Source organism: Protomyctophum parallelum (genome assembly GCF_964188405.1).
Source record: "Protomyctophum parallelum genome assembly, chromosome: 8".
NCBI classification, from domain to species: Eukaryota; Metazoa; Chordata; class Actinopteri; order Myctophiformes; family Myctophidae; genus Protomyctophum; species Protomyctophum parallelum.
Genome location: NC_139703.1, coordinates 15,931,089 through 15,958,627, shown reverse-complemented (window position 1 = coordinate 15,958,627; position 27,539 = coordinate 15,931,089). Strand labels below are relative to the sequence as shown.

The 27,539-nt window shown below is 42.8% G+C and overlaps 1 protein-coding gene across 4 annotated transcripts in view; it reads right to left on the bottom strand.

Annotated features, from left to right (window-relative positions):
- LOC310862627 (rho guanine nucleotide exchange factor 3-like) overlaps positions 1-27,539 on the bottom strand; it is a 28,547-nt gene continuing 1,008 nt past the window's right edge. Inside the window, exons 2-13 of one of the 4 annotated variants that reach the window (XM_083770617.1) lie at positions 21,994-22,060; positions 20,959-21,025; positions 18,415-18,477; positions 6,933-7,040; positions 6,059-6,253; positions 5,762-5,824; positions 5,422-5,518; positions 3,915-3,991; positions 3,472-3,732; positions 3,112-3,282; positions 2,769-2,958; positions 1-2,270 (exon numbers count right to left, since the gene is read on the bottom strand). In XM_083770617.1, the coding sequence (XP_083626743.1) occupies positions 1,450-2,270; positions 2,769-2,958; positions 3,112-3,282; positions 3,472-3,732; positions 3,915-3,991; positions 5,422-5,518; positions 5,762-5,824; positions 6,059-6,253; positions 6,933-7,040; positions 18,415-18,477; positions 20,959-21,025; positions 21,994-22,060 (2,180 nt within the window). In that variant the 3' untranslated portion in view covers positions 1-1,449. Of the gene's footprint in view, positions 2,271-2,768; positions 2,959-3,111; positions 3,283-3,471; positions 3,733-3,914; positions 3,992-5,421; positions 5,519-5,761; positions 5,825-6,058; positions 6,254-6,932; positions 7,041-9,442; positions 9,668-18,414; positions 18,478-19,302; positions 19,444-20,958; positions 21,026-21,993; positions 22,061-27,539 lie in introns of those variants that run through there. The other 3 variants (XM_083770619.1, XM_083770620.1, XM_083770618.1) reach the window with 3 other exon arrangements.

Below are 27,539 nucleotides of genomic sequence, written 5' to 3'. Positions count from 1 at the left end.
TGTTAACTACAGTGAAAAATACATTTTAAACCGACATATGAATACATACTGTACATGTCCCTGACAAAACAATCTATAAATACAGTTAATACAATGTGAAAACGTTGTTTAACGGCGTTTGTCAAATACACAAAGTGTTTCATTCCAGAAACATTCTTGGTCAAAACAAATGACTCCAAATATACACAAAATAAAGAAATGCTTAAAAATAAACATACAAGCAAGAGGTTGAGTTCTGCAATACAATATTTGCTTGTGAGCGTCTGAGCGGTAAACAAAATGTGCTTTAGAAAGTTGATTACATATAGATCTCACAGAGACAGTACACTTCAGATGCATTGTGGGTGAAATTCCTCTTTTGATACATACAACGTGAGTGACTGGCACTGTAGCCTTCTCTCCTTCGATCATCACCACCGCTATAACATAGACATGGTCAGTCCTTATACTGTTTTATATTTGTATTAACACAACAGAAACCAGATGAGATTCAGTGTGGCACATATACTTATAAACAACCAGATATAAATGGCAAGTAAAATTACTACGAATGGCTCTTCCTGTTGAGGAGGTGGTATACCATGATCTGACCATCCATTCTCTCTCAGTGTTGTCATTCTGAACCTTGAACTCTTTACAGCTGTACTCTAGGACAGGTAAGACTTTAGAAAGGGGATTAGCAATCAGAGTGACCCAGGCTGGCCAGGGGGAGGCAGTTTAGAGACCAGGATTACGGCATGTTTTTGTGAGGGTACCTACCCTAGGGGACACGGGGAGAACATGCAAACTCCACACAGAAAGGCCCTTTCGCCAACCCCGCCTCGGGTATGGGCACTGATGACGCGGAGGAGGAAACACGCCGCCAGCACCCACAGCGCCCCGAGCGGGAATCGACCATAACTTGGCAAATTGATTAGCCTATCATGCTGCAGGAGACTATAGACGAACAATCGTTGATGACATAAGAACAATATCCTACAAGTCTTACCATCTGATGAAGATGCTAAGAATGGATTCATGAAATCTTTTCCCATAACATTATAAATTTCCCCTCAGTGATCAATATATGTAAAGCTATAATCCATAATCTATCAGGTAGCAGCATGTGACCTGCATTGCAGCAGCATCGTTTTTGCAATACTTTATCCATTCTCAAGTTCAAATGATCCGTCGTGTGAGTGGCTCATTTGAGAAAATAAACCTAAACTAAAAGCTGTCAAGACATTAATGTGCATTTGATTCATGAACAGGTGGGATTCGTGGTCCACAAAAATCAAGGCTTTACAGACCCTTTCGTGAATCCCACATGGGTCTTTACTTTACGTACTACGCGAAACTACACTAAAATCTAGTAGAAATACAAACTTACAGCTTTGTAAATGAGGCCCATTGGGAGTAGGACTCTGGATCACAGTTTACTTCACTTGGTATCGACCTGCTATCCTTGGGTCAGCAGCGGACACTTAGCTCCTCCACCAAGTCGCCGGTGTCCATATTGACCTCACCACTTTCTCCTCTCTCTTCTCCTCCTGTCATCGTCAGCTCTTCCTCTCCTTTGGCCACCTCTGACATCAGTTCTCCTGTTCTCATCCCGTCTACACCTGACCCCACCTCTGCATGTCCGCCTAGACCAGACGGCGTCTGGTCTAAACCTTCTCCTTCTCCAGTCAAACCCACAACGGTCGTCCCTGTGTCTCCATTCAACCTCTGCGCACTCTGTCTGCCTCCACCCAGGTCTCCCACCTCCAACACTTTGCCCATCCTGTCTTCCATCTCTCCACCCAGTTCTATCTCTCCGATCATCTGTCCATCCGCTTCTCCACCTATCCCTGTGATTCCACCCAGCCTACATTCAATATGCCCAGTTACACTTCCATGTATCACTCCATCATCCATCCTTTTCTCCATTTCTCTGGCCATTTCTCTACCCAACCTGCATTCAGTGTCCTGAGTTGTCCTTCCATCCATCTCTCCACCTGTGCTGCATTCTGTCTCACTCTCATTAATCGCCGTCTCAATGTTTTGCCCAGGACTTGAATCAGTCATCACACCTGGTCCAGACACCACCCTTACAGCCTCCATCACTCCGTCCGTCTGTCCAGTCGTCACTCCTATCTGTCCATCCAGGCCGACCAGCAGGGCTGCAGCTTCCTGCTGGGCGTGCCGGATACAGTTCATCCACTGCTGCTTGTTGAAGAGGTCACTGGCCTGCAGACACAGAGACTGAAGCTGTCCTCCGCCATGATACGACACCCGGAAGAAATTCTTCGCTGAAAACAGGACAGGAGAGCAGAGAGAGAAGTTAGTTGCACCACATTTAAACGAGGAATTGGTCAACCATGATGTTTTTGTTTTTGTTGATGATCTTATCTAAAATACAGATTCCTCAGCAAATCTCTTGATTACACCAATGTTGTTCTTGTGAAGCAGTAGAAATGAAATTAAGCCTCCCACTGGCCAGCCGGGGCGCCTGATGGAGGGGAAAGGAACTGGTTGGAATAACGTGTTCCTTTCACGCGCTACGTCCAACCAGGGAAACTCCCCCCTGTCAGGTGTAAAGGAGCAACTTGGACACTCAGGCATGAGGCATGAAGGAAGCATGAGTTCAAGTCCGTTGCTCTCCCCATGTCCCCCATATATGGGGACTAGGTTGGCGGAGGGTGTGTAGAGCCCAGGATCACATTAGATAATTGACACAGGGGTGAAAAATGGGTTACAGAATCGTGGGATAAAAAAAAATAAAAAATAAAAAATAAAACTAATCTCACTTCTCTCTGCGTTGCTGAAAGCTCCACGTATGGAACCGCCAACTCGGACCTCGCCATCTGATAGGTCCTCCAGCAACAGGTGGCGGATTGGAATTGGCTGACGGCAGAGCTGGTAGCTGACTGGCTTGTCGTTCAGGGAGAGGGCTCGAGTTACAACCAACACATCTTGAAAGAGAAAAACATGAAGTTTCTACAAAGAGAGAGGAGATAATATTGTCATTATTAGAATGTACCGTATTGACAGGAATTTATTTCACTTAACACCATTCAAGACACACAGGTAGTGTCTCGTACAATCCTTGTGTGAACTTCACACTATAATGAAAACAGGAATCAAACATACTACTCCGCGGTGGTTCTTCAGCTCGCCACGGCAGCTGAGAGTTCGGGAGTGCTCGATGAGTGCGTCTCTCTGTCCTTCCTCGCTGTAGGACAACCTGTTCTTATAGTAACGACATTCCGATTCCCCTGCCTGTCTGTTTATTTCTGCTACAATACTCTGAACCATTAGGATCTGTAGAAGAGACAGACAGACAGACAGACAGACAGACAGACAGACAGACAGACAGACAGACAAATTAAAAATGCAATTTCTGTTAGTCTGTCTCTCCTATACCGTCTCCCTCTCAGCTTTCAAACGACCATTTCCATTTGTACACTCTCAATAGTTAGGTGGTCTTTGGGGTGCGTTCAGTTTCCTCACCGCCTCCTCCAGGCGCTGCCTGTCTGGGTGGTCATTGGGCGTGTGTTTCAGAATCTCCCGTAGCAACAGGGGGTATTTGACCAATCGGCTGCGAGGGATGTCCAGGAAGTTCCACAGGTCCAGCTTCCTGCTGAACGGCGACATGAGACAGCGCTGCAGGAAGTCATGCACCCGTCTGTCTCTCTGCTTCCTGTCGTCAAGTAAAGCTTTGGCAGGCACCTGGTTGCTGCAGTAACCAGTGTATGACTGTAAACACGGCAGCTGAGGGAAGAGAGACAGACATGCAGACAGAAATAGCACGCACACACGCATGCACGCACGCACGCACGCACACACGCACAACACAACACAATGAGTTAAGTAATTATCATTGTTTCTATTATGTATAGTGTGGTATGTCTGTGCGTGTGCGTGCATACGTGCGTGGTGTGAGCATCTCTTACCCAGTCCACCAGTATGTGTCCTACATGTTCTGTAGAACCGTCTGGTTGTCTAGCTTGCCTCAGCTGACTCAACAGATCTGAGCGAGAGAGAGAGAGAGAGAGAGAGAGAGAGAGAGAGAGAGAGAGAGAGCTGATCAGTGGGACAGAGTACCTCCATAGTCCATAGTACAGCACAGCTGTATGGAATGGTGCCTAAATAAATCAAACTCATAAACAAAACTAAATGCTGCCAAATTGTTTGTGTGGTTTATTATTACATGGGTAGACTACAATTAAAAAGTTATTGCACCAGAGTTAGCTATCAGCTCATTTACATCTGTTGGGCAGGTTTACAGCTTCAACAACAACTAAAGTCCAAGGGCACAGATAAAGGTACAGAATAAAGCCTAATTTATACTATTCTATATTGTACAACACGGTGATGCTTGGTGTCGTTTGCGTGTATCTGATTTTATTTGGATAATTTAAATACACTAAGCATGCAGACATGTTCTTCATGTCTTTTTCTGAAGATTTTCTGAATGTCTGTATGCTTAGTGTATTTAAATGATCCAAATAAAATGATGGAATAAAAATAAATACAGCCTGGCTACAGCAATGGCATATATTTGTTTTAATAAATCTTAGAATCATAAAATGAATCTTCAGTTCATAAGTTTGTCCTCAGTGGTGCAGTTGAAAACAGAATGGATAATTACAGTACAATTCAAGCACAACTCAATACAAAACTGTTAACTGTGGACGACACCATAAAGCATTACTCTTGTAGGGTCCACCATGTTCAATTTATCATGACTAATGCATTCATCATGACTAAGGCAGTCTGTGCAAGAATATATCTCTAGTCTACCAAACACTTATTTTGGTATTAAATGTCATGTGCTAATATTGGCTGGTTTCAACCCTTATGTTTTATGATTTCCAGTGAATGTTTCTGATTTGCTGCAGAATGTCTGATCTCTAGACAGAAGCATGTTCCTGCTTCCTCATTTCACCACTAGAGGGCATTGTTGGCATACCATACTGTAATCTTATCTCACACAGACAGGAACAACCTTTTGATGTGTGGATGTAGTTTCAACAAATCTGCTCCATGTATGACAATGAACAAAACTCTATTCCCAGACATTAATACTTTTAATAGCTTTAAATACCAATGAAAAAACATGTACTTAATGCCCCTTGGTGAAAATCAAGAATTATCATAACTGCTCTGTACACATGTAATTTTTGAGTCCTTTCATAATATAATATGCTTTGGCAATGAGCACTTGTACAGTATGGCATGACAATAAGCTAGCTACTTTAATTGGAGAGAAAGAGAGCCATACAGGTTAAAAAATAAATAATAATCATACAAATAATAATAAAGTGACATTAATAGAGCTCTTTAGACTGTGTGTGTGTGTGTGTGTGTGTGTGTGTGTGTGTGTGTGTGTGTGTGTGTGTGTGTGTGTGTGTGTGTGTGTGTGTGTGTGTGTGTGTGCGCGCGCGCGCGCGTGCATACCTTCATGTAGAGGTACCAATGAGTCCAGAGTTCCAAAGATCTGCATCAGTTCCTGTTTTGTCATGATTGACAGCTTCAACATTGGGTCATGATAAGCCTACACACACGCACGCGCACGCGCACACGCGCACACGCATGCGCACACACACACACACACACACACACACACACACACACACACACACACACACACACACACACACACACACACACACACACACACACATTTTGTGGAAAATCAGCAAAAAAGTTATTATCTGAAGACTTTATATAGTATCATATTTTGATGATGCACAAATTCACACACATACAGTACGGGTGCAAACAGACTCGTATTTACCTTCTTTGCCAACTTCAGGTCATCAACTAAGTCCTGTTCTCCCTGAGTCAACTCAAATATAGCCTAGAGAGGGAGAGAGAGGGGGGAAGGTCTCTAATATATTTTAAATGTAAAATTAAGTTTCACTTAAATTAACTCAAAGATTAAATGAGTTAAATAATCACTTGTAACACCCTGACATTATTGTTATGTGAGATCACACACACACACACACACACACACACACACACACACACACACACACACACACACACACACACACACACACTCTCTCTCTCTATCTCTCTGTGTTCTAACCTCTTGTCGTTTTATCTCTCTCGCTGACAGGGGCTGGACATCGAAGGTGTCGCTCCACAGCTTGCTGTCACGCCGTTTGGTCACAGCAGGAACCGTTGCCGAGGAGCGGGGCCCCGTCGCAGAGGAGGGGCGTGTCCAGGGGCGGGGCAAGACAACGGTCTCCGCCCGGCTGTCAGGATGAAAGCTGATGGAGCGCTGAGGAGAGGATGAAGATCAAACAAATAAAACACAACCCCTACAATGATGGCTGCAATGGGTCAGGACAGTGCTTCTCAAACGGTTTCATTTCAAGGACCCCCATAACTCTGAGGGTTACAGACCTGTAAGGGTTCCCCTTCAAGGAACCCTGAGGATCCCTGGATCCCACTTTGAGAACCACTAGCTTAGAATAAAAAGCTCTTTCTTACTGAGCCTTGTGTCAAAGCAAACTTCTTGTGAGAACCTCATGAAGCTTTTCTGATTGTTGTAACTAACTACTAACTTGATTGGAAACCTTCTGAAGGTCTCACCAAGTAACCATAATTCTCTTTCACAAGTGCAGCACAAAGGTTTAGAAGTCATTATTTATAATGCATAACCTCCTCTTAAAGTTAGCTAAATTCAATTTAGTTCAGGAGCTTCACTGTTTTCATGCGTGCATGTTGTGGCGATATACTGGTAATAATGGCACAGTATATCACAGCAAGTTGGCGAAACTAAATAGTGAAGATCTATCATGATTATACTCATGTACTATGCCTAGCTTCAACATTCTTCAGTTTTAGATGACATGAATTTTTATTGTTTTTAGTTTCTTTAGTTTTTGCTTAAGTCTACGATCTTGGTCTCCCTTCCAGTGTCCGTTCCTTCCTCTGTCCCCTGACTGACCATTTACCTGCAGGGTCTGACCAATCCTCTTGAGGGGTGTGGTTTTAACAGGTGGGAGGAGACTTGCCAGTGATGCCACCCTGAACAGAGGCTTGGCTCGCTTCGTACTGGGCTCCTGCAGACACAGACAGTCAGTCAGTCAAATAGTCATTCAGCAAACACTGTACTGGCCTCCTATAGACCAATCCATGGAGGGGTGCCCTGGGCGCAGACATAGCTATTGGTGTCACATTAAGCACAGCTTTATGACACCTCACACACACACACATACACACACACACACACACACACACACACACACACACACACACACACACACACACACACACACACACACACACACACACAAACTCAATAACTGCATGCGTGAACATGTTGCCCTGGATATAGACCTATGGATATATAGACCTATAGAACATCTATGTGTGTGTGTGTGTGTGTGTGTGTGTGTGTGTGTGTGTGTGTGTGTAATAAAGGATGTGTGAAAGAGAACGGGTCAGCTGGTCTTATTCCCAATGATCTGGTAAACATACAATACCAACAATACCAGTACCAATACAATACCAACTTCATCACACAGACATGGCTGCTCTATACTGTTATGACGAATGTGGTATTTATTTACCAGCTGTGAGGCTGAACCTTTCTAAAGAGCTTTGAGTTCACATCACAATGCTGTGCTTTTTGTTATTAACCTACTACGACTTCACCACACATACATGGCAAATACAGCATGGTTCTCAAAGTTGAGTCCGGGGACCCCCAGGGGTCCTTGAGGGTCTTCCAGGGGGTCCACAGCAAAATGTGTAACAGTTTAAACACAAGCTCACAGTTCTGACCAACTTCACCACACATACAGTAAGTAGTACATGGATGTTCTACTACTCCTCCCCCGTGTCCTACCTGCCAATCCTAGCAGGAATTTCACCAGCCGGCGTTTGATGAGAGGCCGCTACCCTCACACTTGCAAGGAAAGCCCATGTTCTTGGGCTTTCCTGGCATTGACTGGCATATCCTGCACGAAACAACAACTAAGGCAGCGCCCTAAGCAGACTCAAGTCTCGCCACCCCTTCAACAGGACGGCACAAGAGATGTTTGGTAACATCCCTGAGGACCTGGCAACTTCCTGGAAGCGGGAATGGGAGTAGGCTGAGCCTACACGTCTGCCCCATCACATTACCCGGGAGATGGAGTTGAAGGAGAACATCTACCACGCCGCCATTGGACCCCGCTGAACCGCCTCCGTACTGGGGTTGGTCGCTTCAAATCGTCCATGAAGGAGTGGGGCCTGGCAGACAGCGCAGTATGCAAGTGTGGTGAGCCTGAGCAGACTGCCGACCACATAATCACTACCTGTCCTCTATACAGGCCTTCTGAGCAGACTGCCGACCACATAATCACCACCTGTCCTCTATACAGGCCTTCTTCAGAGGCTGGCCTCTTCCAACTGGGACCAGAGACAAGAGCGTGGCTTTGCGACACTGAGCAGGACATATGACGACGATACACGAAAGAAGAAGCTGCTCTACTGTCACATCAACGTCACCACATATTGTACATAGATACGAGACCAACTTATAAAAGTGTACTCCTCGGAGCGCAGATCTCCACCAGGCCGGGTTACCCAGGACTGTGTAAGTCGTGGAGTGCAGCCGCCAGGGGGAAATAGTTTGCACAGAGGTTTAGCGTCCATTGGGCCACTCTGGAGTTGAACTTGGCCCAGTCAATTCAGTTCAATTCAATACAGAAAGAAAAGAATCAACATAAGATACATTGGTAGCCTCTTACGCCTGTGGCCATACTAGTCGCCTTTGTTTTCAACTGCAAATGGCCACTGCAAGTCAGCAAAACCGCTTTCAGTGAAATAGACCTATCAATAGACCTCTGCCACATTTTACCGTGGCATTGAGACTAGCCGTGAGTGTCACATAAAACATACTGTATGAGAAATGGCAAGCAGAGAACTTTTCCAGGCTGCTTCTATGGCTTATCTTTATCTCACTTACAATAGTTGTATAATTTACCACTACATTTATTGATGAAGATAATTCCCACACAAAAGTTTCTATTGCAGCACATCCTGCCCCAAAACATGAACAGTATAGCCTATATTTTAATTTCTAATACTTAATAAGTGGCTATGGTATAATCTACTCCAATAGATTTAATTACAGCATTATCCCTTACATTGAACCAATAACATAATTAACAATAGTACAGCACACCAAAAACATGAATAACTTAACGCAAAATAGAACCAAGAACTTAATTAAAACAATATAGATATAACCCAGAACACCAATACAATATAATATATTGTATATATTGTAATGTACACAGAACCAAGAGCTTCATTGAGAACCAAAAACATCATTGACAAAATAGAACCACAAAATTAATTGAAACAAAAACAGTTTCTTTGCGGCATGGAGAAAGTGCTAGGATAATTATGCATGGGGATGGAATACATGATTATCTCCCTGAAGATAACGATATAAGAGCCACAACTACCATACCTGCATTTGCTTCCCCATGTTGTGTCTCTTTTCTTCACACGGCTCCAGCACAGAACAATCCGCTTTAGTCTGACACTTGTCTAGGTAGAGAAGTCTCTCCCTGGCAACCATGCCGCCCTGGGTTAGTCCTGCCTGCCTATACTGATGTTACTTACTTTAAACACCCTGAGAATCTGTTCCCCTGCCTGCCTATACTGATGTTACTTTAAACACCCTGAGAATCTGTTCCCCTGCCTGCCTATACTGATGTTACTTTAAACACCCTGAGAATCTGTTCCCCTGCCTGCCTATACTGATGTTACTTACTTTAAACACCCTGAGAATCTGTTCCCCTGCCTGCCTATACTGATGTTACTTTAAACACCCTGAGAATCTGTTCCCCTGCCTGCCTATACTGATGTTACTTACTTTAAACACCCTGAGAATCTGTTCCCCTGCCTGCCTATACTGATGTTACTTTAAACACCCTGAGAATCTGTTCCCCTGCCTGCCTATACTGATGTTACTTACTTTAAACACCCTGAGAATCTGTTCCCCTGCCTGCCTATACTGATGTTTTAACACTATGGGAGCCTGGCAGCTGTCAGATCAATCCCTCTCCCTCTCTCTCTCTTTCGCTCTACTTCCCTTCCCATCTCTCCCTCTCTGACTCCTCTCTCTCTATTTAATGTTTAGTTTTTTCAATATCAACATGCTTTATTGGCAGAAAAGGGTAAGATTAATAAACCACAATGCATTAAACACAAGAACAACGGGTGGAAGCAAGAACAGAAAAATGTTGTGAAGTAATTCAAAAGATTAATAAAAAAGATAATATACAAAGAAATGTGTGTGTGTGTGTGTGTGTGCGCGTGCATGCGTGAATCTAATAAACAAAAATGACAGTCCTCCCTGTCTGTCTCACATTTTCATAATCATGAACAGACACAAACACACGCACGCACGTACGCACACACGCACAGGAAACGTGTCCCAGATCCTACCTTCCTCCTTTGTTATGTACACCTCACAACTTCCTGCTTTTGTGTGACCATGGAAAGTTGGAACAGTGTGTGTGTGTGTGTGTCATATATTATAAACAATCATAGAGAGCTGCCAATCATAGAACAGAAGAGAGAAACTCTTTAATGCACGCACACACGCATACACACACACACACACACGTCATGTCTTACTTATAGCTACATCAAGCTGCTCCACACTACAGAAACAGGAGATAGGCTCCTGCCCTATGGGCCTCATGGCAAGGCTTACTGCTACTACACACATGCGCGCACGCACGCACGCACGCACACACACACACACACACACACACACACACACACACACACACACACACACACACACACACACACACACACACACACACACACACACACACACACACACACACACACACACACACACACACACACACACACACACACACACACACACACACACACACACTCTAACTACTAGTTTGCGAGTAGTAATAATGTTTATCGGCAGCACAACCGATGGATTTGGTAGTTTGAAACACACCAGAAGAGTAATATTACAGCTGGTCTGTCGCTAAGCGACTAAACAGGTGGGTCTAATGAAAAGTGACAACCTGCCAAAAGAACACATGGCTTTTATTGCATTTATTGTTCATCTTTTTACTTTCCGTATGTACTAAATCCAGTCCACATGGTTCTCCAAATAAAGGGGAAGTCAAGAGGAATGTGATATTTGTTTGCTGGTTAGATATGGCTGTCTTTTGTCAAACGTGCAGCACTGTCAGGAGAATACTGCTGACAACACCTACAAGAAGTCTCACCTCCTCTGTGATGTTCAAGTTCACAATTACTTTACAACGTCAATCTAGAGGGCTCACTGTCTGAGAAGTGTATCTTAAAGTTTATCTCCTGCAGCTGGTATAGTTGATAGATTATCATATTATTACATTTATGGTAGAATTATTGTAGATGTGAAATCTAAACACTACACAGTACAAAGCTATACACATTCTGAGTTACAAATGGATTTAGTAACACTTTACTGTGTGCTGTATGACCTTTAAATCTGTAATGAGTTTGTTCACGTCTCTGTTTGTATCTCCTGTTGACAGTGTTGAAGAGTAATGAAGGATTTTCCAGTTTTTTCCTAGCAGGAAAGTAACCGTTGTTAATTTGCATGTGTGTTGTTGCTGTCGGTCACCATGAGCTAAAACAGCAATCAATAGCAATCACAAACCTAATCACACAGAGAGAGTTTGCACTTTAGTAACACACACATGTCAAGTTGGCACGTGTCTGTTACTATACACATACCAGCTAAGCTATATGTTTGGCCGTGAGCTTTGTCAGGTGCTATTCCTTGGAAGGTCCAGCTCTTTGTTACAGCATGGCTACATAACTAAGCCTCCATACGTTCAGCGTTTGAATTAATGAATCTGGGAACCCATAACATTTTCTTTTTAAACAGCGCCCTCTGCTATTTGTTTCCCTTGAATTTGACTCTTTTTTGACTAACAGGATGTTGACCTGTTTGGTCCGACCTCAACCCTCCTCCTCCGATGGGGCGCCTATGTTTTCATTCCACTAATCTCCAACGTTCACACGTTCTGAATGCCCCTGCCGACAGATTCAGTAGCTCGAAATCTGTTCTTGAGAGATTACTGGGATGTAGACCTACACTAAAGTACACCTGCCTGATTTACTGCTGTAAATGTTTCACTGTTCATAGTGTAGCTAGTGCCGCGTAGCCAGACGCTCTGAGATGGTCTGCCTACCGATACGTCTGGGAAAATCTAAATGAATTGAATGGGCAGGAGAAACCCAGTCGTACTCGTAAGAAAGGTGCTAAAACCTAAAGTTTTGGCAAGCTGTTGTTGTTTATATTCTGGGTCTGTGACCCCTAGGCCTAGGGGCTCGATCCTCAGAGTCATTGCAGGGGGGGGGGGCACCAATAACGCACATACAGTACATAACATGAATCCAATATATATCATTAGCAAAGATAAATTCTAAAGAAAGAAAACAATAATTTACACAACACAAAAGAGGATTTGTAAAGGCTGTAGCTGTCAGATGTTATGAACTGTTGGAAAAGGGAGAGTGGTGTGTCCTTGACATGTAAGAAATGTAAGGCATAGAAGGAGCACTTTAATTGTAAAAAAACAAACAAAAAATTGCTTTTCAAACAAGCCATACCTCTATCCAGGGGTGCCCAAAAGGTAGATCGTGATCTACCAGTAGATAACAAAGGCTGTACAGGTAGATCACATGTCCCTAAAGAGTATTTCATTTAATAAAAAACTATTTTTGGAATCTGCCCACAAAAGGGGCCTGTAAGCTCAAACTCACAATGCAATATTTTGTTTTCAACAGTGTTGTTGTGCACAAATGTCTGTAGCATTACAAATTAAATACAAAACCCCCCCTAACTATTAGATTTCTCCCCTCTATTTCCCATTCCAAGTGCATTTGTCCTATATGTAATGCCAGCGCCGCTATATTCTAAAGCCCCCTCAAGTACATTTAAAGTAACTATTTTCACTTTTTCAGCAATGGTGGGTAGATCTTGTTGAGCTGATCATTTTGAAAGTAGCTCTCACGTCATAAAAGTGTGGGCACCTCTGCTCTATACCTTTATTCCTCACAGGAAGAAACCACTCAGAGTACCCACTTTCAACAGTGTTAAAACGTAATGATTAGCCCCGCAGTCAGTCAGTGGTAATGGTGACAGAGGTATATGACGGATGTTGCTAAATCTGTCTGTGAGCATCCTGTCGCTCAAATTAAGCTGCTGTCTGTGCAAGGCTTTTAGTGCATCTGGATTCATTCAGCTCAAGACGGGGGGAAATTATGGCACTCTATAGTGGCACGTACAGGAGGTAAAGTGCCTGTCCACCACCAATTTGAATCCACCGTGGTGCATCCGGTTTGGCTGATTGTCTATACAAACACAACCGGCCATGTTCGGAGGGAGGGAAGCTAGACAGGAGGGGTGATCCTACGGACTGGGTACACCTAATTTGAGATGGACAGTGCAGTCAAGGCTTTCAGAGAATTCTGTAAATGCATTGCGAAAACAAAATAGACAGGGGTTGACACTATGGTCTCAGAGGCATTTTCCCGTCGTGCAAGTACAGGTCAGGTTTTACTTGCCCAAAGGTCATGCCCACTTGTCCGAAAAGTTAATCAAACTAATTCGATAATCCATTCGATAACTGCTGAGTGTCGAGAGTCACTTGGAAAGTGACATTCAAATGCACTTGCACATCGGGCAACCTGAACCTGATGAAGCTCACAGCAAAACATGTTGTGCAGTAATGGGTTTTGCCCAAACTCCAGTGACAATGTCTGGGTCACAAATTTGACATATGACAGAATGGAAGGCTTTGCAAAAAACATGTAAAAAAAAGATCCGAAAATGGAGTGGCTGAGGCCTAGACAACATAATGCAACACAATTGTACAAAATATGTAGTATGGGTCGTCTCTCTATCAGCTAAGGGGTCTTGGCCTAAAGACTCCTGCTGTATGCTAAACATTCATGTACGATTTAGATTGTACATTGCACATTATGCTGAATTCACACCGGGAGCTTTCACAGATGTTACCGTGTGTCAAACAAGGGTATGTGTCTGTATTAGAAGTGCCCATAGAACCCTCTGCCACTATTGCAGTGTTTGGAGTTATTTCCCAAGATCTACATCTTAGCCGGCAAAACAAGAATATGATAGCCTTTGCATCTCTTTTGGCTAGGCGGCAAATACTATTTAAATGGAAGGAGAAAATACCACCAACCTTTAAATCTTGGATTAATGATGTTTTACATCATCTGACATTGGAGAAGATTCGCTACTCCACAAGAGGGTACGCCGGTGCTTTAAAATTTTACACCATTTGGCAACCTTTTTTGACACACATTGAGAGGATGAACGCGGCTGACATCAACAATCCTTAACTTGTTACACTGACCCTACTGTAATTGTTTTGTTTTTATTATTATTATTATTATTATTATTATTTGTTTGCATACTTCTATTATTCTATTATGTCTATGTATATTTGTATGTGCCTTTTATTTCATATGGTGCAAGATACCGGGGTTGTGGCTCTTTCAGAGCGGGAACTCAGGGGAGGGGGAAAAAAAAGGAACAAAAAATAAAGTTCGAAAAATGTTGTATGCTATTTTCATGTGTGAAAATTAATAAAAACACTTTGATCAAAAAAAAAACAAGGGTATGTGTCTGCTGTCGAGGTGAATAAACGGACTGTATGGAAAGTAGGTCATTTTGAAATGGAATATTTAAACTAGCAGCTGTAGATGGGAAAAGGGGGTCAATGGTCAATTGGTTACCTTACCTATTATACCTTACCTTACCTATTATAGGTTACATTACAGGTCTATTTATCGGCTGAAATTCATGGATTATTTAAAACAAGCTGAGGATGACCTGCAACAAGTCTGTCTCACATTTTTCTTGGTAAATGTAACTGATTACAGTTACAGTAAAATATGTAACTTTAACTACGTAATGCCATTACATATTCCGTTACATCACAACTTAATCGTAACTACCGGTTTCTCACATGGCACTGTGTGAGACGTACAAAGCCACTGGTTCAGGAGTCAACTCTTCCTCAACAGACAACAATGCTCTGACTCACAACGTGATGAAGCCTAAACTACATGTCTGTGAGCAGCGTTGGGTGGCAATACTGACTGCGTATGACTTCGACCTCAAGCATGTGCCTGCACAATAAAATCTTCATTGTTTGTCTCCACCAGGCCGAAGGCATGGGGAGAGAGTATGTTTTGCATTCTGTCCGTCCGTCCGTCCTGTGTTAATTATGGGTTCATGATGTTAAATTTGTATACTCTTTGAGTTCAAATAGACCAATAAACACTGGTGGTCCGTAGAATATGGGAGCCGATGCCCTACCTATAATAGAGAAGCATCTACTGTCAGTAGCATCTGAACAGGCATTGAATCTGAAGAGGTTACGCGCACACACACACACACACACACACACACACACACACACACACACACACACACACACACACACGCCTCATAGTCCTATATTCTGAGAATAGCTGACTAATAATCAGAACACAATAGATCCCAATCTTAATTTGTGTGACTCAAGCGAAGTTAAACTGGCGAGATAAGATACAATGGGTGTGTGTGGGCGAGGACCTTCTCCTTCCCTCATCACCGGGAAAGAGGCAACAACTGAGTTAAGAATAGAAGAATAACCACCGCCCAGCCTGGGTCGATCACACTGTAGTCTCCATCACAACACAACCACTGTTGATTTTGTTTTAGTCATAGACATTTCAATAAAATTCCATTTAATTTTAGTCATAGTCTTTTGAATAAGAAATGATTTAGCTTTAGTCACATTTTAGTCATCTGAAATGTGTTAGTGTTAGTCTTGTTTTAGTTTACCAAATATAATAAGATTTTAGTCGACTAAATGTTAATTAAACTAAAAGTTAATGTAATCGGACACATGCGTGTAACCAAACATACAATGTATTAATAATTTATTTTAATTCTACTGGATCTCTTCTCCACTAGTCACCATGAGGTCTAAATGGATCTGTTCTCCACTAGTCACCATGAGGTCTAAATGGATCTGTTCTCCACTAGTCACCATGCAGTCTAAATGGATCTGTTCTCCACTAGTCACCATGCAGTCTAAATGGATCTGTTCTCCACTAGTCACCATGCAGTCTAAATGGATCTCTTCTCCACTAGTCACCATGCAGTCTAAATGGATCTGTTCTCCACTAGTCACCATGCAGTCTAAATGGATCTGTTCTCCACTAGTCACCATGCAGTCTAAATGGATCTGTTCTCCACTAGTCACCATGCAGTCTAAATGGATCTGTTCTCCACTAGTCACCATGCAGTCTAAATGGATCTCACCATGCTGTCTAAATGGATCTCTTCTCCACTAGTCACCATGCAGTCTAAATGGATCTGTTCTCCACTAGTCACCATGCAGTCTAAATGGATCTCACCATGCTGTCTAAATGGATCTCTTCTCCACTAGTCAACATGCAGTCTAAATGGATCTCACCATGCTGTCTAAATGGATCTCTTCTCCACTAGTCACCATGCAGTCTAAATGGATCTCACCATGCTGTCTAAATGGATCTCTTCTCCACTAGTCACTAGCATCTGGTGGACAGTTCCCACCAACTAGAAATGCACTCTGTCGAGGTGCCAACTTGAGCAGAGCGTGCGAGTACTGCTACTAACTAATGTCTATTACAACTGCTGTTCTAAATCCTTTAGACCCATTATTGACCTTATACCAACCTTTAAACGTACCTTAGTTACGTCAAGTTATCTTCATCACATCATATGCTGCTACGAGACATACGCATCAAACGATCCAAGTAACCACAGTATACCGCTAATCAACTTACAAATTACATATACATTTATACATAGAGGCATTTCCTTTAATCCACCCAACACTGAAACATATCTTTATTACGTCACCATTGAGAGCCAGTTATACCAGTACTTGCACGCTCTGCTTGCGCACAAGTAGGCCATTTATGGCCTACTTGGGTGCAACAAGCAAGTAGGCACTCGAAAGAGTGCAGGTCTAGTTTTCGTGTTTTGTATTTACTTAGTTTATTGTCTCCACCAGGCCGAAGGCATGTGGGGAGAGTATGTTTTGCACTCCGTCCGTCCGTGTGTCCGTCCGTCCGTCCGTCCGTCCGTGTGTCCGTGAGCAGCTAATCTCGGCCACCGTTAACCCGGTCGATGCCAAATTTTGCACACACACTCCCTGGATGCCAACGATGAACCTCTGCCCCAAACTTTCCAGAACGGCCTGTTATAGCGCCACCAGGAGGCCGCTTTGTGCAAAACAAGTTTTTGCACAGTACACCTACAGATTTTGTCCAAACATCACGCAAATTGGTACACAGTCTCTCTACAGCCATTCAACAAAACCGGTCTTTCAGATTTCTCAGACTCCATCCTGATTGGTTAAGATTGGCTTCCAAAGTTCACAGGAGTGCTCAGTTTCAAACAAAATGCTGCAAATCATGAACACATCGCGTGATTTCCCTGAAATTGTGCACCCATATTCCCACTAGGCCCAGGACGAAATGCCACATGAACAATTTCAACTCAGACTCAAGGTGGCGCTATAACTGGCCAAAAAGTGTTTTTACCTCTAACTGCACGGATCTGTGGATAACTTTGTATGCCAACTCCCTAGAGGCCAAGGAAAAACCTTTGCCTGGAATTTTTCACATCTGCTCTTTATAGCGCCACCAGGAGGCCGACATATGTAAAACACATTTTCTATTATTACTCCTTCAGATTTTATCCAAATTTCACGCAAATCGGTATACACTATCTCCATAGTCATGTGATCAACACGGAGCGGCACCATTTCCCATCTTCCATCCTGATTGGCTAAGATTGGCTTCCAAAGCTCACACGATTCGTCCATTTCGAAAAAAGGCCACAAATCACAAACACAGTGTGCAATTTCCGTTAAATTATACACGCACATTTTCACTAGGCCGAGGACGACATGCCACAATTTTTTCCTCAAAATCAGCCTCACGTGGCGCTATAACAGGCCAATTCCTGTTTTTAGCTATAACTGCATCGATCTGTATACAACTTATGTATGCACACGAACCTCCGGCCCAAATCTTCCTCAACAGCCTGTTATAGCACCACCATGAGGCCACAACCTGACCTGCCCTGGTGGAGACCTGTGCCGATTGGCACTTTGTCTAGTTATATGCTGAGTTACAAACATGATTTACTTCATAATATCTAATTACCTTGCAGTTTAAATGCTTGTTATTAATGTGTGTGATTTTGTTTTTGTTGTCAGAACCATGTCAAAAATCCATTCTTGGTGTCATCATTATCAATTCTCTTTAATGGGAGAACGGTCAGAATATTTCCATATAATATAATGTATAATAAAAAAAAAGAGTTGAACTTACATTGATGTCCAGACTGCAGAGACTCAGAGACTCTGCTTCTCTCTGCTCCTGTTTCCTCTTCTTCTGCAACACACACACACACACACACACACACACACACACACACACACACACACACACACACACACACACACACACACACTTTGTCAGAGCGAGGTGATTATGCCATTTTATAGGCTTAGGCTTATCAGAGATCTATTACACTATGGAGGTGTTTTCACGTCTTTGTATTATCATTCATTTCTGACTAGCATGCAAACTAAAACTATAGATGAAACTGTAAAGAGTAGGTAGAGAATGTTAGAGTCACACAGTTCGGTCTGGCTGTTTTTAACAATAGAAGGAAGTTTGATGTTTTGTCGATGCATTGTGTTGTGTCTGCCGGATATTACCTCCACTTTTCCTTTAACATACTACTGCCAATGGACAACACATTAAAGGGGAGGATGACATTTTAGTTTGTAAAATAAATGTAGAATATATGTGGAAGAAATATTTCTCTTTCTCTCTTTTCTACAGGTCAACTTTCATTGTCTAACTTCTCCGGACAGCAGTGGCTCAGGACGTAGAGCTGGCACTTTGTTCTGTCCTTGAACTAAAGCCCTGCTCCCGATGCAGGTTGGTGCCGTACATGGTTTCCTCTGCCATCCGTGTGTGTAAATGTGTGTGTAAATGGGTGATAGAAATGCACATTGTTGATAAATGCACCATTTACCATTTTAACGGATCCTAGATTAGCAACATTAAAATAAACCAAAAGGACCAGAAACATGGCATTTACACACACAGACTCACTAGTATCATATGCTCACTAATATCTGCTCACACACACACACACACACACACACACACACACACACACACACACACACACACACACACACTAACCCGGTGGTGAATGAACAGACAGCATCCCATCATCAGCTCCTCTCCTTTTCTCCTCTCACTCCTCTCTCTTCAGAGACTCCTCTTGTCCTTCTCTGTTCTTCTCTTCTATCGTCTTCTCTAATCTTCTATATTCTTTCCTTCTTTATGTTCCTCCTGTCTTGTTCTTCTCTTCCACACGTCTCTGTCTCTGTCTCTCTCTCTCTCTCTCTCTCTCTCTCTCTCTCTCTCTCTCTCTCTCTCTCTCTCTCTACATTCTAATTCTCTCTGCCTGCCTTCTCTTCTCTGGGTTAGGGTCTACTCAGTGAGGCAGGACAGACCTGCGAGCTTCACACAACAGGATCTCAACTCAGACAGACCTTTGTGTGTGTGTGTGCGTGTGTGTGTGTGTGTGTGTGTGTGTGTGTGTGTGTGTGTGTGTGTGTGTGTGTGTGTGTGTTGTTTTGCCCTGCTCTCCTTTGTGTGTGGTCAACCTGTTCCCGCTTAATAAACAGGAAATGACAGTAGCCGGGGGACAACAAGCCGTAGCTATAATTAGGGACACTTCTAGACACTGCTAATAGAAACACACACACACACACACATCATCATCATTTCATCATTTTTCGACCGCAGTCCAGGTCATGGATTCCACAATGCTACGCCAGACTTCCCGGTCCTTCATTGCCACCCCCAGTTCCTGCCTACTGAAGCATTTGTCCCTAGCGATGACATCAGGGAACGACAGCTTTCAACCTCTGGTCCGCCCTGAGGCAGGACTCCAGAGAAGAAGGTAAGATATAACCTCATTGTCAGCTCTGTAGAAGTGGCCGGCAAACTGCGCTCTTCTGGATCGGACTAGTAAAGAAACACGGGGAAGGTTGCCGTATATTAGATTAGTGATTAGTCGATGGGTGGCTCTTCCAAGACAGATTTTGCGCTCTCATTAGAAGGCGGGTGTAAGTGCCATCCAAACGATTCTCTTGTTTCTTTGAAAGTGTCCATGTCTCGGGTCATATCGGTATCGGTGAATATGCCAGTCTAACCACCAATCTGACACAGGGGTAAGGAGTTGACACTATGGCAGGTAAATAAAATGTTGGGGCATGTGGACTTTGCTTTGGAGTTTCCCAAACTGCAAGTGCACATTTGAGTGAGGATTCTGCTATAAACACAACACGAGATATATAGCTAGATAGCTATAAACACAACACGAGATATATAGCTAGATAGCTATAAACACAACATGAGATATATAGCTAGATAGCTATAAACACAACACGAGATATATAGCTAGATAGCTATAAACACAACATGAGATATATAGCTAGATAGCTATAAACACAACATGAGATCACGACACTGGTATCGTTATTCGGTAACACAGAAATTGAGGTATCGGGATCGGATCGGAAGCGAAAAAAGTGTATCGGGACATCCCTACTTTTAACATCTTACGAAGCTGGGATGACCAGATCTTATGCATGTCATTGCAGGCTGAACAGGCCACACCCTTCCTAGTTTGAAAGTCCTTTTGGGAAGAAGATATATATGAACCCAAACCCGTTTCAGAGGAGTGTTGTTAAGTGTTTTTATAATGTGGTAAACACACACACACACACGCACAATGTTGTAGCTCTGTGTTGTTTTTGTACTTTGTGACACTGTATAGTATCTTACCCCTCTGAGCTTCCATCTGTCAGGGGAGGAGAGGAGAGGGAAAGATGTCTTCTTTTTGACCGATGGCCTGAGAGAGAGAGAGAGAGAGAGAGAGAGAGAGAGAGAGAGACACACACACACAGAGAGACAGAGAGAGAGAGTGTGTTAAAGCTTAAATCGAGTAAATCGTCAAGTTAACCAATCTTTATGATTATATTTTAACAACAAAACTAGCAGCAATCTGCAGTGTTTGCAGATTGTCTCTCTACTCTTCCATTGAGAGACTGTGGGATGCTATTTACCGGTTGACAATGTCAGTAAAGTTCTTTGCAGTAGATGACACACTTGTGTGAAGCTTTCCATATATCTACACCAATAGAATAGTGGCTATAGTTGGTGCTATAGTAGTCTCTCGAGTCAGACTGTTTCCATCATACAGTCTGGAGCACGGAAGCTCTGAAAACTATTTGGGGCGTCTCTTCCCTGCTTCCGTTTTGTCTAAATTAATAATTAATTAATAATTGTAGCCTATATCAGAAGCTTATCAGAAATACGAATTGAAAGATAAAATGTAACGATATTTTTCAAATATATTTTCGTGAATTAATCTCGCACTTGTCTGCAAGTACGTCTCTGAGCGGCTGTCAGAATAAGCCTGTGTAAGATATCATCCGCATGCATTAAATCTAAATGGATTCTCCACATTTCGCTATACCTACTTCTGACACTGTGTTATGTTGTTAGAAGACTGCACAGTGACTCTGACGGTATCTGAAATGTGTGTAAATGTATTCACTGCTCTTGACGTGAATGTGTTATTATCAGTTATTACTGCCAACACTTCCTTGTCTGTCCTGTGGTCTGATTGTCATATCTACCGTACTTGCCTGTAGGCTTTCATGCAAACATTTACACTAACACCACAGTGGCCAGCCTGGGTTCAAACACCACAGGCCAGAGCCAGAGCTAGGGCTAGAGTTTTGGGGTCTGTGAAGGCTCTAGAAACTGTGTGTCTATGTGTGTGTGCGTGCGTGCATGCGTGCGTGCGTGTCTTACCCCTCTGAGCTTCCATCAGTCAAGGGAGGAGAAGAGAGAGAAAGATGTCGTCTTTTCGATTGACGGCCTGAGAGAGAGAGAGAGAGAGAGAGAGAGAGAGAGAGAGAGAGAGAAAGAGAAGCAAATTAAATCAGAAATCCAGGCGATCCCCAGCTAAATGATTGTCCCTTTCGGCTCCATTTGTACACTCTCAGTTATTGAGGTCAAACTGAGGGTCCTTGAAATTAAAATGTTTGAGAACCACAGTGCTAGAGCATGCAGCCCATCTAGTGGTCAGTAATGGTCAGTACATTGAAATGACAATAGCGGCACAAGAGGATAAGACACACTACTAAGAGAGACTTTTTAAGAGTTTGTCTCTGTTATAGACGGTTTCATCTAAATGCTTTCTTGTTGCTATAGGAGACAATGATAAAACCCTTGGACACACCCGGGTCAGCTGTTGCTTGATTCATACCTGAAGTAAAACAAGATATAGTACTAGGCAAAAAAGCGGTGAGACAGGTCAAGCATTGTTATTTTCTTAACCCACCATAGGAACCAGCGCACAATGTTCCCTGCATGTTTCTGTATTTATATGCAGAAATATAATGGTTTTTGTTGGAGCAGACGTGGCTGCTGGGCCATTATCTGCATAACATGTGGCACACACATGCTACAAAGACACTCCACTGGTAAATCCCAGCACTGACCTATATACTCTGACCTCTATCGACCTTCATAGCCTCACCTTACTATCTGCGAAGAGAAAAGCCTCTTCACATCCTAATGCAGAGTGTGTCTATAGGGAAACAGTCATACGGCATCGGCGGTACTTCCGTTTAGACATTCAACCGGATAGATCTTGCCCAGTGTGCCACCATCATCAGAATGAGCTTTATTCTCCCAGCATGTTCACAAACAAGGAGTTACATTACTATCACATTAGTCTTTTTCGAGACAGACTGTTGACTCAATTCAAAGGAAAATAATGGCACTGTTTTTCCTTTATTTGCCGATGCTCTCACATAGATGAGGAAAGAAAACTATAGCAGATCAAAAGGCTATATGAAAGTACAAATAAATAGTGTGAAACCAGATGTAAAACTTGTACGGTATGTATCATATTGCCCAAACCAGTTACAAATACAGCAAAAATAGGCTACTGCTATGTAACAGGTATTGTCCCTAATATAAACGATATATACACTTGGTTTTGGTAAGTGCATGACTGCAAATAACAATAACAAGGAGGCAGGGAATTCAAAGCATGACCATCCACAACAGCATACTAATTCATGCTAGCCAATTTGGGATCCAAAGCCTGAATTATCTTTTTGCAAGCATTTCTCAGGTCCCTCACTGCAGCACATGGAATGGGGTTACTAAAATGTTTAGCCGAAACCAACATTTGCATTAGGTTACAGCTGGAGAAGGGTATGTTGGGTTTTAATGAGAGGCACTTACACCTCATGTAAGTGCCTCTGTGTGCCTGTACTCAAAGGAGAAATGAAAGTAGGACAAATGTTTCTGAGAGGATTTTAGTTACCAGGTTGGGTTTTGAATTAAGCACCGAAAGTGTGAGATATGATTATGTGAGTTATGCTTTCAAACCTCATCTGCAGGCCATGGTCTGAATGTTCTTCTTGAACGTTTGCAGGAAGTTTATGTATGCTGGCCTCTGTCTATGGAAAGGGTTTCTCCACTCACTCCAGTCTAGCACAGCTCCCCTCCATGTCTGTGAAACATGACTGGAACAACCTATCCAAATGTCCCTCTACAATCGGCTTGATAACGTATGAGCTCTCTCAATGGTCCTCATTCACCAAATGTGTGTATGATCAGATTTGATCATGAAGCCCCAGTAAAGCCTAGAGCCCTAGACTACTGTATGTTTGTAGAAACAAACATAGTCTTGTTTCCATAAGACATCATCACATGGCATCACAAGAGAAAGATGGATAGAGGTAGACAATGTGCATGAGAGAGAGGGAGGAAGACAGTAGAGATGTACAACTGTTAATCACATGCTGCACTACTTTCATGGCTGTCAGAAATATGACTGTGAGTGTGTAGTGTGTACATCGCTTTATTGTTAGGGGGCGTGCCTCCTGGAGATTTCTGCTCAGTCAGTACACCTTTCTAGTTGTGAGCCCACCATAGTTCTCTATAAAGTCTACTTTTGAGGGGTGCCAGCACCTCGTATGCCTAGCTTTGTGTGTTTGTGTAATAATAGCGATGATTTGATTGGATGAGCAAAGTATGTATTGAGGATAAAAAATGAGGATAAAAGTGAAGTGAAGTAAAGTGAACTTTATTGTCATCCTGTGTACATGTGCTTTTATTTTGAAGAACTCAGTATATAATGAGAGTCACTTCCTGTGAGCACCATCTTTGATGCAGCAGTGCAGAGAGTAAACACACACTGTTCAGAGCCTAAGAAAAGAAAAACATCTACCAACTTGGAAGCTTTTGAGAGGCAATGCTGTAAGTTGCAGTTGATGTTAGATATGCTAACTTTCTGTACAATTTTGTGGTATTTTGTTATGTTTATTTTGTATTTGGGAACGTTTTTGACAATGTTTACTGTTGTCTGCAGAACCTAGCCTAGCCTAGCCCAAACATTTAGATTCTCGTAGAGGTTTTTTTCCGATTCTGGCGAATCTCTCTACGAGAGTCTAAAAGATAACCCCGCCCCTAACGTCGAAAAGGAACGTTTGTGCCTCAAAATCACTCTTACCTTGTACAAATGCAAAATCTAAGCTTTAAATGTTGCCCCACTTGTTTGAGGTGTTCGCAATCAGATTAAACACCGCACATGCTTATTTTTCAATAAAAAAGGTATTTTAATCAACTCTGTCTCGGAATCTGGCGGCCATCTTGCTTTTCTCTCCATTGTAAATGCGCAAGAGAACCCTGGCCGCTAGGGGCGTGGGCAATATTCTGGATTAAAGTGGATTAAAATAATGTTTTTATTGAAAAATAAGCATGTGCAGTGTTTAATCTGATTGCGAACACCTCACAAACAAGTGGGGCAACATTTAAAGCAGCTTAGATTTTGCATTTGTACAAGGTAAGAGTGATTTTGAGGCACAAACGTTCCTTTTCGACGTTAGGGGCGGGGTTATCTTTTAGACTCTCGTAGAGAGATTCGTCAGAATCGAAAAAAACCTCTACGAGAATCTAAATGTTTGGGCTAAGCCTAGCCTAGCCTCAGGTGTATGTCATCCTACTAATCTTCAACACTGATGAGTGTATGTGGTTTAGCTAGTGTGTGTATGATTGTTAATTACCTGGGTTTATTTAGTTGTGAAATTATTGGAATGCTGTCAATTAAGAACAACTCTGAATGTATTGTTTTATTATTTTTGCAGTTTTCACCGCTTTGTCATGAAGTAAACGGTCAATTCCACCTTCGACTCTGTCTTCATTGGCTGCGGTTTATCTTGATGTTAAGTGGCAGTCCCATACACTGCCATAGAACATTACAATGACTCATCATGACATCATCATCAACACTAGTCCAGATCCCTAGGGTGAAATGAGTTGTTTCATGGAGAAAGATATCATCCACCTAGCCTCAGTGGACTAGCGTAGTACGACATTCAGATCACAATCTTAAAAACACTTAATTACGTCAAGAGGAATTCAATTACTCCCAACGCATGGTGCATATGCAATCGTTTATGGGATGAGTAGTTCCGTCCACCTTTAAAATATACAGTCTTGTACCTTTTTTTTTGCCATTTCCCATTTCTGTTTAAGAACGACAACCTCAAGTTTTATGGCCATGATTCATCAGGTCACTGGTTGGCTGAATCAAGCCAACCAGTGACCTGATGAATCATGACCTGATGAACCCGGATGAAGCATACTCAGAAGCTTGCCAAGTTTCCATATGCATAACAGAAGGAGACGTTCGGTAGGCCAATCAGACAGGCAATGTAAACAACATAACTCCCGGAAAAGACACGCTGTGATTGGCCAGTAGTCACTTGAGTGGCAGCGATGCAGAGTGCCTTCCACACTTCCGTTTGACTTCCGCCTAACGCTGGAGACAACAAACTGCAAGGGCTTATTTTTTATATATCTATGGTCAAGGGCTTCTGCCAGAAATATGGGGAGGGGATGGAGAGGAGCCAGCTCGATAGCATGGCTGGCTAGTTATTAGACTCCCAATGCACACCTCCCAGGTTTGAATCCTGCTTGCGCCACAATTTTTTGTGCCAACCGCAAACAGCTTTTGTTTTGCTGATAAAGTAAAGTTTTAGACTGTGGCCGGTTAAGACTGAGGGCAGGCAACGGAGTCCGACATACATGGCCGGTTAAGACTCACCCATGGCTTCCACGTCACCTCAAAGTGACTATAGCCTACTGACTTGGGCTGCTGGATGCAAGGGCCAAGAACCCCTGTTATGTCTTGCAGATTATCGCAGATATAGGTGGCAGGCTGGCAGCTGATTTCACCCAGCAGTGTGCACAATAATTTGGCCTTGATTAGTTTAGTAATTGCAAGATTAGCTACGGAGTACGGACACACAGACAATGGACAAACATATAATGTAGAATAGATCATCTTCAAGACTGCTCAGCCCCTAGGTGCCACGCCATAAAAAGCAAATCATACCCATGTTCAACGCGGAATTAAAGTGTTACTATGAACTGAATGTCCAATACATCTGCATCTGAGGATAATTAATAAAATTGCCGCCCGATCAGCGTCCTGGAAGGAGGGTTTATGGGGTTTATGGGGGTCTATGGACTGGGAGGGAGTACAGTTTTGTTGAACTGGGTCTCTAGAAGACCACCTTCAACAAAACTATTATTATAGTTAATATTAAATTAAATTATTAAAACCTTTTGAATGACACCTACGCCCATCGCCTGGATACGCATCATTTTAGTTCATACCCCGACACCTCATCTACAACCTCAAGTACGGAATGAAAGACTGAACATTGTGGACTCACTCATCCCATCTTCCTATTCCACCCCAATTTATAGATGATTATAGCCTATTTCCCGCTCCTTTAATTCATTAATGAGCTGCAGTCCTTCTCCTCTAGATCCACTCTCCATCGGAGAGAAAAACTGGAAAGTCATCTCTCACACTATTGGTTCCACACCGCTTCTGTGAAGCCATAATAATAACCAACTCCAAGAAGCACAATATTGACATGACAAGGCAAACCATGCACTGAATTCCTGTATATGACCATTCCTGTAGGCATAGCATGACCATGACACATTCCATTCCTTATGTATAGCACTGCTTCTGTGGTCTACAGGCTTGGCATCCACACTTAATCATTGATCAGCAGTTATCTCAAGCCTACCACAGTCCAACAACATCCAAAAAGCCCATGCATTCCTCTGTTTCTGAAGCTCTTTTGAGACGTTGCTCCCACCGTGAGTCTCATGTTCCTGGATTCCACCCCACGGCCCTCCATTAGGACCTTTCTGTCATTCATTACGTCAGTCTGCACTCTGCAGACAAGAACAACAAATAGTCACTGTATTCTGTTGAGGTGCAGTCTTTGTTAGTTAATTTACCAATTACTTTTGGT